The 12556-nt window shown below is 40.7% G+C and overlaps 1 protein-coding gene across 1 annotated transcript in view; it reads right to left on the bottom strand.

Annotated features, from left to right (window-relative positions):
- RELL1 (RELT like 1) overlaps positions 1–12154 on the bottom strand; it is a 73893-nt gene extending 61739 nt beyond the window's left edge. Inside the window, exon 1 of the mRNA XM_069068641.1 lies at positions 11905–12154. Coding sequence (XP_068924742.1) covers positions 11905–11998 — 94 coding nt within the window. The 5' untranslated portion in view covers positions 11999–12154. The remainder of the gene's footprint in view (positions 1–11904) is intronic.
- Positions 12155–12556: the final 402 nt, after the last annotated feature.

The following is a 12556-nucleotide window of genomic DNA, read 5'->3' as shown; positions in this document are numbered from 1 at the left end:
ACCATGGAAATGCTAGTTACTATTGTACTTATTGTTATCATTATCAATCATCATCATTAATTATTACTTGCTTTTTGGGTGATTACTGATATATTATCTATTCAACTTTCTTCTTGTAAATGGTTTTCCCTATTTACTATGCACCGCTACCTCTAACGCACTTTGGGCCTATCTAGATACTTCAAGACATTAGTGACTTCATTCCTGTAAACATGCTCTCTGCAAATGCCCACTGCAATCCCCTCCATTTCTGTCATTTGTTACTCTATCCAGAAAATTTTATCACCTCCCAGAGGTCAACATCAGGGAAATGAGCCATTCTGAACTTAGCTAGACTTTTCATCAAAACCTGGGAGCCAACAAACACACCCCAAAAACCATCACTTAATTTACCTTAATTAAAAAAAAAAACCTCAGTGCTTTATTCCCACAACTACTTTGCTACTATAATACAAGTATGCATAATATAAAAGTATACAGCACTAAGGACTCAGCTGTGTCATAAAATATTAAGAATTACTATTGTGGGGCAGCTAGGTGGCACAGTGAATAGAGAACTGGCCCTGGAGTCAGGAGAACCTGAGTTCAAATCTGGCCTTAGACACTTGACACACTTACTAGCCCTGTGACTTTGGGCAAGTCACTTAACCCCAATTGCCCTCCAAAAAGCAAGAAAAAAAAAGAATAACTATTGTAAAAGTCGCCTGTATCTGAAGTCCTTATTCTCAAAATCAAAAACCTAACTAGTTTTCCTTGAATAGAAAGCTTAACCAAGCTCAAGGATTTAGATTCCCTGAATAAGATTCTCAGAGTTTGTCTTATTTATGGTGACTACAATACCCAACCATTCTCTGCCTCATTTCTTACTAGTCTTAATCACTGAGTGGGCCTTGACTCAGTCAAACTAAGACCTGTTAAAGATCTTAGCTTAAGAAGACCAAGATCTTCCACTGCATCCAAGGCCATCTCCAGTCATCTTTATCCATATCTGGTCATTGGACCCAGATGGCTCCAGAGGAGAGAGTGAGGCTGGTGACCTTACACAGCCCTGCCTCACTTAAATCCAATTCACTTTCATGTCATAGCATCACTTCCCTGATGTCATGGTCCTCTTTGAGAATGAATGACAAATGACAACAATAACAATATGGCGACAACCAAATTAAGAGTGGGAAAGGGTTATTTCTTATTTTTTTATTCCTACATAACTTGTTTAGCTCAGTTATGAAAGGTATCATTTTGTTCAGCCTTGACCAGATTGAAAAACTATATCATTTTTAATCTGAACTTAAACACACTAAAGGTATTATTTCCATTTAGAGAAAGCAGAAAAAGATTATTGAGTAAAACTGAAAAAGTTCTATACAATTTACTTTTTAAAAAGCAAATAACCAAAGATGTGTGACTTTCAAAGCTGTCCTGTTTATCAGCACTTCCTACTGTTCTCTGGACATTTTTTAAAAACAACTTCAATGACCCTCTTTTTCTTTTTCTCTTTCACAGCACAATGGCTAGCTCCCAAATCACTTCTTAAATCCCTCCCCCACTGGAAAAAAAAAATGAAGGCTTAAAGGGAGTGGTAAAAGGCAGAGGAGTATGAAGGGTATGCTAGAATTAACTATTCTATTTAAGTAAATCAAAAACCTTAAACTTGAACTATACAGCTTTGTGGATATTTTGGCGCGGAATTTTGTCTTTTGTTCCATGATTAGTATAAAATGTAACTGGAAATTGCCTAGGTCACAGAGAATTACAGAGAGCAGGGCGGGGGTGGGGGGGATGCTTCTATATCAATAAATTGTCTCTGACAGACTTTATGAACAATATGGAGTGAGTACAAAGTTTTTCTTCTACAACAGTAAGCAAAGGCCTAACAATATTCCCTAAACAAATTCTGCAGAAGTACAGTGTCCTGTGTAATTTTTTTTTAATGAGGTTTCATGAAAAAATATCAGCAGTAGTAAAATTTGTAAGCCACGCGAATTTTCAAAGAGATGACTCTGGTTACTAACATTTTACTCCTTTCCTTAAGATCTCCCTAGAAGTGAAGAATCTGTACTGACATTTAAATTGCAGGAGAAACAAAGGGAAGTTCTAGCAGGGAGCAAAGGACCAACTGTTCAGCCATATGGCTCATGCAAAGATTAAGAGCTGCAAACATTCTAATCCTGTAGAACAAATTCCTTTTTTCCTCTTAAAGTGCCCATCTTCTCTGTCAAGGAGCAAAAAGAGCCTGACAAACCCATTTACACCAGCATCTATGTGACACATTTCCTCTAAGCATTTTGAATAGGGCAACTATTCCTCCTCAAATCCAGAAACATCAGACCTTCCGGTTAAAAATCTAAGACAAAAGATAAGATGGAAACAAGTTGATTAACCTCTCAATCATAGTTGTCCATCCCTTTTCTCCCCCAGAGATGCTTTAGAAATCCTCTGTCAGCTGAGAATCTGCATGTTTTATTTAACAACACAGTTCTTAGGAACTGAACTATTTAAATATCTCAAGTTACTGATAACACTGGTCCCCTGAACAAGCAGAAAACACTTGATGCCTACAAATTTGTATGTTTCTAATAGTAATGGTCATGAATGCCACCTGGGTATAGTTTAAAAGAATTAAAATAATATGCCAAAAACACATTTTACTTAAGCCTTCAAAGCAGCACAAAGAGTCCATAGCCTAAGAACAAGACGTGATGAATGACCTATTATCATTATAGATTTCTGAGAAGTAATGTTAATGGGATATGATACTTCAGTCCTCATTTTTTTTCGTTATTAATTAAAATTGTTAACATTTCTGGGCACTACGTGTGTGTGCACATATATATCACACACAAACAGGACCAAAAGTAAATTAATACATTCATATGTACTCTTCATATACTAGTCTATATGCATATATATGTACATAGATGCACATACACATTTCACACTTGGTATGTTTTTTCTAAAACCTTTGTGGAAAGGTGCATTTTCAACTAAATCTCAGGCAATGCATGACAGATGCAGTTTTTGAACTATTCACATGAAATGAGTTCCACCCTCCCAATGCAGCTGATTAGACACTACATACTTTTTATACAAGAAGTTGACTTCCCTCAGAGAAAATCTCCACTATTCTTAGTTGGTGGGTGTTTTGCTTTAGCAGAGTGGGAGGGGATTGGAGGGACTGAGGAAGCAGTGTAAGCGTTCAGTCAGTAAAGACAAATGTGATGTGCAAAATAAAACTGAAGGCATGTTTACTCATTAACCATTTGGCACCTCTATCATTGCCAGGACATTCCAGGATACTTTCTTAGAATGTTGATTAATTCTCATGCTTGTGTTAGTTTGGAACTCAGCTTCTACAAAGCACTCTTTGAAATACTCACATTTAAACACTCTGAAGATAGCCTACTAGAAAATTGAGTGGCTTCCTCAACACTTACGACTTCAAGGAGTCTCAGAAAAACTATATTATGGTTTATATACATACATGACTGAGGTAGGTCGAGACTTGGCATCTGTGACCATGCCAGAAGGGTAGGAAGCTTTCACCAACCCTATTCCTATTGCAACATATGATGTGAAATTTTCTCCACAGGTTTTTTTTTGTAAAATGTCACTTCAGCTACACTCCTTAGGGCAGTCTGGACTTCCTAGGCTAGTCTGTGCCCAGTCTGCCAATGAGATTCTTATTCAGTGTCTTTCTGAAGATGTCATTTAAGAAAAAATTAGAAGCCAGACTATTGGCATGCAAATGAAATTATTCATACGAAGTTACTTCAGAAAGAATTTGGGAAGAATTTCTAAAAGCCTTGCCCACTTTCTTGTTGCCAAAAGTTCATATCATGCTGGTGAACATTTTTGTTTTTGTTACTTTAAAACAGAGGCTCAAATAATGATGAATTTTAATGAATGATTAATACAAAAATTTATTTTACTAGCAAATCTAGAAACATTGTGGGGGAAGAGGAGGTGTTTGTACCACCTGTGAAGAAGTAACATCTCCACTGAGAAGTTAAATAACACTCCCTCTCTGAATTGTGCTGATATTAAACAAATTACAATTTTTCTGTGCCTCAGTTTCCCTCATCTACAAAGTGGGAATGAAGAAACACATTATATATGCCTCATAGGAATATTGCAGGAATTAAGTGAGACCAACCAACAATTCAAAATATATATTAAGTGTCTTCTGGGGATTCAAAGTTAAAAAAAGAAAAAAAAAGATAACCTCTGCCCTCAAAGGGTTTCCTATCAACTAATAAGTATTTTTGCCAGATGTCTATTATGGATTGGCATTGCTCGGGGACACGTTAGATATACAAGACAGGCCTCTTGCCTGTAAAAAAGAGTTTACAATTTTATTGGGGAAAAAACTACTATAAGACAATAGTGAACAATTTGTTATGCAATTATATACTGATGTCTTGTAAATGTAAGGCTGCTGATAAGTTCCATAGGAAAATCAAGGATGAGTTAGGAGTCAGGAAAGACTAACAAGAAAGAGAAGATATTCCAGGTAAGGGAAGCAAGCAAGTGGGTGCAAGGACTTTAAAAAGTATGGTGTGGGGGTGTCTAGGTGGCACAGTGAATAGAGCACTGACCCTGGAGTCAGGAGGAACTGAGTTCAAATCCAGCCTCAGACACTTAACACAAAAAGGAGACATGTGACCTTGGGTAAGTCACTTAACCCCAACTGCCCTCCAAAAAAGCAAAAAAACAACAACAAGAAAAAAAGTATAGTATGCTCTAATCATGGAAAGCATCATCAAATGAACAAGTGAGAAACATTACATACAGAGGCAGAATGGCATAGCCTCTCCCCTGGAATATCTCTGAAGCTAGATCTGGATTTTCAAAACCATTATCCTGAAAGAAAAAAAAAATTTTCCCTAGCCCTTTGCACACTTATTGATCACTGTAATATTCATCTAACAAAAAAATAGCTAGCAAATATAAAACTTTAAGGTTTGCCAAGCACTTTTCCATGCATTATCTCATTATCCCATGCATTATCTCATTTGATCTCACAACAACACTGAGGTGTTTTGTTTTGTTTTTACAGAAAAGGCAACTGAGGCACTGACAGGTTAAGTGACTTGCCTGAAGTTGCAAAGCTAATAAGAGTACAAAGTGAGATTAGAACTCAAAACTTCCTGAATTCAAGTCCAACATTCAATATCACTGCTGTGTCTATGAGTGTTCTTATTTTTTCCACTAGTCTGGATTTTCTCAAGCCAGGCATAAACTGAACAACCAAAGTAAAGGAGTAAAGATAAGGAGAGGAAAGGGGCTTCATGGCTAAAACTATAAAGCAGGGGTCCATGGACCTCTATGGAGAGATTTCAGAGGGTCTAGGTACAGCAGTGGGGAACCAGGTATGGCCTTCTAGGTCCTTGGGTGTGACTTTTTGACTGAGCCCAAGTTTTACAGAACAAATCCTTTTATTAAGGGGATTTGTTCTGTGAATTGGATTCAGAGGGGCAGCTAGGTGGCGCAGTGAATAGAGCACTGGCCCTGGAGTCAGGAGGACCTGAGTTCAAATCCGGCCTCAGACACTTAACACAAAAACTAGCTGTGTGACCTTGGGCAAGTCACTTAACCCCAACTGCCCTACCTTCCCCCTCCAAAAAGGAAAAAAAAAAAAGAAAAGAAAAAGAAATTTGGATATAGGCAAAGGGCTGCACTTGAGGACCTAGAGGGCCACATGTAGCCTCAAGGTCACAGGTTCTCCATCCCTGCAGGAACTTGAATAGGGAAAAAAAATTACACCTTTATTTTCACTAACCTTTGGTTTCTTCTGTAATACTATGTATTTTATTTTATGCATTTAAAAACATTATTCTGAGCAAGGGTCCATAGGCTACACCAGACTGCCAAAGGGAGCCATGACACAGAAAAGGTTGAGTCCCTGAAAGAAGGAGCAAATATTAGGAGAAAATAACACTTCTGACTTATAAATTTGGCCTTAATAACTACAACCACTCCCATTTACCTGGACTAATGGGAAACTGGGAGTCACAACTATTTAACTCAAGCAAAGAGACTGACTGTGGAGGGCAGGTGTTGGGAATTGGGCAGAAATAGGCAGAGGCTGAATGAACAGCACATTCTTTGAAAATACTAGGAATTCAGGGAACATTAAAATGATTCCTGTATGCTAGAGGTCCTATCAGAAGCAGAAGTCTTAAAATATAGGAATTTGCCATAATATTTGGGAATCTGGGAAAGAAAGAATCTGGATGATGTAAGACCTAAAGGAGATCCTTGGAATATTGGAAAAGGTGATCTTGGCAAAGGGTAGAGGAAGAAAGAGAGTAAGTTTCTGGCACAGTCCACAAATGCCCTAATGAGCCAATAGGAGTGGTCCTCTTGGCAAGTACATCTCAACAGTACAGAAGAAAGGATCATCAGACTCTCACAGCTGGAGAAGATGCTAAAGAAAACCATATCTTCTTTTGCTCTAATTTCATATCTATCAAGCCACCCCCTGAGGTTAATTGTATTTCCTTACTAGGAAATGACATCTTCAACCTACAGAAATTTCAAGACTTGGCTTCTAATTCTGAGTTTTGCCACTAATTAGTTGTATGACCTTGGGCAAGATACATCATCATCATCAATCACAGTAGCTCACAACTGTGTGGTTATGTGTGTGTGTGTGTGTGTGTGTGAAATACTTTAAGGTATGCAAAAGACTTTACATATATTTTCATTTGATCACTTATCTCTCTGGGCCTCAGGTACATGGTGAAATGGAAAGGTCAATGACTTTAGAAAGAAAACCTGACTGAGTTCAAATCCCATCTCAGTCACTCCTTACCTGTGAGATCTTGGGCAAACAACTTCATCTCCCTGAGACTCAGTTTCCTCGACTGTAAAATGAGAGGACTAAACTACATCAGGAAGTCTTACGACATATCTCTGAACTTGTTTCTTAATCTTGTTAACTAGATTTCAATGTCATTGGTTTTCTTTGTAATACCATGTATTATTTTAGATATATAAAAACATTCTGAGAAGGAATCTATATGTTTCACTAGATTGCTGCCAAAGCAAGTCCATGACACCAAAACCATTAAGAACCCCTGGATTAGATGATCGCCAGGATCCCTAGCTAGGTGACTCAGTGGATTAAGTGCTGGTCAGTCAGGAAGACCTGAGTTCAAATCCAGTCTCAAACACATACTAGCTGTGTGACCCTGGGCAAGTCACTTAAGTTCTGTTTGCCTTAATCCACTGGAAAAGGGAATGGCAAAGCACTACAGTATCTTTGCCAAGAAAATTTCATGGATAGTGTTGGTGTGCTACTATGATCCATAGGGTCACAAAGAGTTGGGCACAACTGAGCAACACCAAAGGTCCCTTCACATGATCATATGTTTAGAACCGGAAAGGATCTAAGACCTTGTGATCCAACCCCCTCATTTTCAGATGCGGTGATAAGAGACAGAATTTGAACTCTGGTCCTCTAATTCCAAGCCCAGAATTTTTCCTAGTATACTATGCTGCCCTACACTAGACTTTATGAGCAAAAAGTATTTAGGGTGTGTGTTGGGGGGGGAGGGGAGATGGGGGAAATTGTAAGTGTACCTGCACTCTCATGAGCTAGGGTCATATTAACTCTGTATGACTCAACCATCATGGTAGAGGGATAAAGGTTAAAAACCAGATCCTGCAACACAAAACAAAAGAACCACAAAGAAAAGCTTAAACAATCTTACCAGCCTTAAAAACAATCCTATCATACTTAATCAAGTAGCAAAATTACTTGGTCTGCATTGACTCTAGAAGCAGCTGTGGTCGAATGGACAGTGCACCAGACTCAGAGGCAAGAAGTTAGATTTCTGATCTAATTTGAACTCATAAAAACCCTGGAATTTTATGACTAGGAGATTTAAAGATTAACCAACCAACCTCCTTAGTCTATAAATGAGAAAACTTTAGATTGAAAGAAGTAATATGATTTATCCAATATATAATAATAATGGTATAATGAATGAACTTCGAATGAGGGAAACCTGGGTTTGAATCTCTCAACTCCAGACATTTTCTCTGCCTGTTCTTCATGCCTGGAATGCTTCTCCCTCCTCATCTTCACCTACATTTTCCCATGGCCTTCTCTAAGTCCCAACTCATCTTCTACAGGATGGTTTTCCCATTTCCTCTTAATTCTAGTGCCTTTCTTCTTTTAATTATTTCCTATTTTTCCTGTATATAGTTTGTTGTACATATTTGTTTGCTTGTTGTCTCCCCATTAGACTGTAAGTTTCTTGAGAGCAGGGATAATACTAGGAGTTTCAGACAGTTTTTGTGCCTGCTGATTTGCAAGTAAATGACTGTTGAGCAACTATTTAGCTCATTGATATTTACATTTATTATTCATAAGGAGAAACTTTATTTTGGTCATTCGGATGACGATCCACAAAACAACCTGAAGGAAATAAATCTACAGGAAAATTTCATATATTAAAGATATTACTTTTACTAAAAATGCCACTTCCTCCCAATTTTTTTTCCTTCAAGTGCCACTAACACAACCAGACTTGTTTCAAATGCTCACTTCCTTTAACCCAAACAGCAACTATAACAATTTGAGAAATTCTGCCCCTTAAGCCTGAGACTCCACTAGATAGCAAATCCATAAATCTGAGTAATCACTGTGTGATTCAACAGTCCTACAGGAAAAAAAGAAGCAATTGGACTTAATACAGCAGTTAGGTGATTGATCAATACCCAGATCCAATCTAGTAGGCAGTTACCATTTGGAGAAACAGAGTAACTGAGACACTCAAAAACCCCTGCAAACAAGATGTGGTTATTTGATTCTTTGTTATTAAAAAAAAAAATCTTAGCATAGAAAACGTTTTTGAGAAGAAGTACCAGGAAACTCACTGTATATGCCCAAAATTCAAGTTTTGGTCCTAGTTTACCACATTGGTCTGTTTATAGATGTATTCAAATACTCTACTGAAAACAAGTGGCCAGGGGAGGCTAGGTGGCCCAGTGAATAGAGCATGGGCCCTGGAGTCAGGAGGACCTGAGGTCAAATCCAGCCTCAGACACTTAATACACAAAAAAAAAAAAAAAAACTAGCCATGTGACCTTGGGCAAGTCATTTAACCTCAATTGCCCTACCCTCCCCCCTCCAAAAAAAAATGGTCAGTTACCTAGAGGAATCACTCCAAGAAATGTCCTCAAACAATAATATTTTAAGTCACTCTCTGTCCTTTTCTGTGGTTCACCACTCTAAAAAATCTTCATACATCCTAGTAAAAATGCTAGGATGTTCTTCCAACAACATAATGTTTAGTTTCCCAAGAACAATCCTTTCTCACCGAAGGAAAGAAACCAAGCAGTTTATTTCACACTTACTATATACCAGACACTCTGGTTAAGCACTTAACAAATATTACCTCATTTAAACCTGATGAAGACTCTGGGAGATAGCTGTTATTATCTCCATTTCACAGTTGCAGAGGTAAGCAGTGGTTAAGTGACTTGCCCAGTGTCATCATAGCTAGTAACTGTCTTACAGCTCAACTTTGAACTCCGGTCTTCCTGAGACTCCAGGACAAGAACTCACCTGTGGAGTCTATACCTTCTGAAAAAAATGAAACCTTTCATTATTTACTCTCCTGCTATGTAACCTTGCCAAAAGAAAAACAGGAGGTCACAGAATCTAATAAAAATTTTATCTTCAGAATCTAAATGAAGTCAGAAAACTGGACCTAAGCCCATAGGACAGGGCCTAGTGATAAATTTTACTTCTCATTTTAACTAGAATTCTGAGCTTCTTTGACCTCCTCTTTCCTTGCCTTGAGGGTGGCAAAAGTGATAACTACCTAATGGGGTAAGGAAGGAGAAAAGGAGTAAATGAGTGATATATAAAAAGTAATAGTTCTTAGTGATTTCAATGTAGTTGCAAACTTTCCTAAATGATTGAAGCTTAAGAATTATAGTTTTCTACATGCAACTCAAAGGCACCACCCATTTTAAAGTTATAACATTGTCCTCTTTTCCTTATATTTCACAACTTCAGATGAACATCTTTATAGTTCTAACAATTCTCAAGAATCTCATACTTCCACATCTAAGAGCCTTAACGAAACTGTTAGAACTGCTTTCTGCTATAATTATACCTCTTATTTTTGGAAATTTTTCTTATATATTCACTTCAAGGAGTGCTGAAATTATACAGTCAGAGGGCTGTAATGTCCCTGTTGGTGCAAGTATAACTATCACAGATCCATAGTTAAAAAAAAAATGTGTTGTAAAAAAGAAAGCTAAACTTGTTTCAAATTTTCAATTTTCCAAGACAACTTAATATGCCTTATAAAATTCTCTTTTGTTTTAAAAGTAGTTAAATACATATAGAGAGTATTCTATAAAATTTAAGAAAAAAAATGCACCTCCTACCTTTATTCTATTCTATCCCTAGCCAAATTATTCCTAGCACCAGCAAACTTGTTTGGACAGCATAATGCAAGATGAATACCAAAATCCCTATCCAATGAAACATGTTACTAGCTGCCATTTTCCCCAGGGTGATTAAAGGAAAAGTGAGTATGTTAATAAAGACTCAAGAGGCATATTACACATCCCAGCCCCTTCCTAAACTATTGTGTTTTCCTATGGAAAACTGAAAGCCTAAGTGATTAACCCTTATGAATTCCAGTAAATAATGACTGAGTCTGATTAGAATCTTCTCTGGATAGACAGTAACCTCTTTCCATGAACAGCGTCAGAGTTAGCAACTGTTGGACTGTTTCCAGGTGTTTATTTGGACGTGAAGAGAAGTTTGCTCCAGAAGGCAGGCTTCAAAGCAATGCTAGTGATGCTGACGTAAGATACCAGGCTGTGGGAACCTTAATTGGCCTAGAAGTTATATCGTTTATCCTTGGGTTTTTTTTTTCTCTGCACTACTAGCGAGAGGCACAATTAAGAGGGCAAAAAGGTAATAAGGAATCCCCAGCGTTTGTTGTTATAAAAACAGGAGTGCAAGACTGGGCACCCAAGTTTAATTTCTTCTTGGAAAAAGACAATTGGAAAGGGGTAGCTGGCTCTATGTTCGGGATGTCATCTGATACAAGTGTTAGACACACTCACACATGACAGAGGTTGTCTTCCTGCCCTCACCACTACAGCTTCCTTTTGTGGCAACATGAAACAAGGCAAAGGAGATCTTTTAAAACATGTTTGGAGAACCACTTCCCTTTTCAGTGATCCCTATTTTACTTTGGACACAGTTAAGGCAGAAACCTGTTGTCCCCTCTCTACTTACTAGGAAATGTGAACAAATGAGGACACGCGGCTAAGCCGGGGACAGGCGGCAGCAGGGGCATTTGAGTCCCTGGCGCCAACATCTTCCGCTCCCCGGGCCCCGGAGGACAAAGGCAAAGCGGTGCGTCCGCTGGGCTTCCTAACAGGTTAAAAGCTGGGCAAGATGTTACCTGGCAGAGAGGCCCTTCCTGTACGTGCAACCAGACAGGGATGGAGTGACAGCCCCATTGACGGTCCTGGCTCTACGGATCAGAGGGCTAGAGTGGGTAGACGGGCAGAAAGGAGGGAAGGCGAACTAAAGCAGAAGACAGGAGTGGGAGAGGGGCCATCGCCGCACCCTGCACCCGACTAGCCAGATGTGCAACCTCTGTCCCGGCCCAAGCGGTGGCAAGCAGCTCCCACCCCCCAGGGACACCGCTGGCTGCAGCCCGGATCTCCCCCACCCCCACTCCCCGAGCCCGTCAGGACAACGTCCCAGGCCACCTCCACTGGCTCCTCTGCCTGGCAGGTGAAGCACCCCGATGCGCCACCCGATCTGGCGTTCCCCTGTGGGTGTAGCGGGAAGAACCCCTAGAGCGACCCGATGGGGGGAGGGGGCGAGCGATTAGAAGGGGAGCGACATCCACTCACCCAGGGCGGGGCCCGCCTCCAAGAGAGGAGACAGCTGGTAGCCATCCGAGTGGCCCAAAACGCCGGGGGTCGTGGCGGGTCCCAAGGGAGCCATCGGCGCTTCCCCTTCGCGGTCCTACCCGGGGCAGCCAGGTCCCCAGTCCCAGCAGCTCTCGGACTGGAGGTAGTACAGCCGGGCCGCCCTCCGCGCTCCGCCTTTCACCCGGCACGGAGTCCCGCCTGTCCTGCCCGGCCCCGCCCCGCCCCGCCTCTTCATGCCTGCCCGCTTCCTCTCCAAACCCGGTCCGCGCCAGCCTCCAAACCCCAGCCCTGCGCGGGAGCTTCGGGGCAGGAGCGCGCCTCACCAGCTGCTGCTCTATCCCCACGGCAGCCTGGGAGGGCCGAGGGTGGCCTTGACCCTCCCAAAGGGGGCGGGAGGCACGAGAAGAGGGCTGCGGGACCGACCGGTTAGATGGAGTGACTGGAGGTGAACCGCGGTGACCTTCCGAACCCGCCCTGGTCCCTGAGGCTTTTCTTCCCAACCTCGTGGTGGCTGGGAAGTTGCCCCAAGGACTGGAAGCCTGTCCCTCTTTGAGCTGTGTGTAGCCGGCCTCTGTGCTTTCCCAGGGACTTTTTCTATTCCCTTCCTGGCTTCTGGCACAGAGCAGAGGGC

Source organism: Petaurus breviceps, unplaced genomic scaffold (genome assembly GCF_028583685.1).
Source record: "Petaurus breviceps papuanus isolate PSGF00001 unplaced genomic scaffold, PetGlider_PUasm1.0 140, whole genome shotgun sequence".
NCBI classification, from domain to species: Eukaryota; Metazoa; Chordata; class Mammalia; order Diprotodontia; family Petauridae; genus Petaurus; species Petaurus breviceps.
The sequence above is the reverse complement of the archived record's forward strand: the minus strand, read 5'-3'. Positions and strand labels throughout refer to the sequence as shown.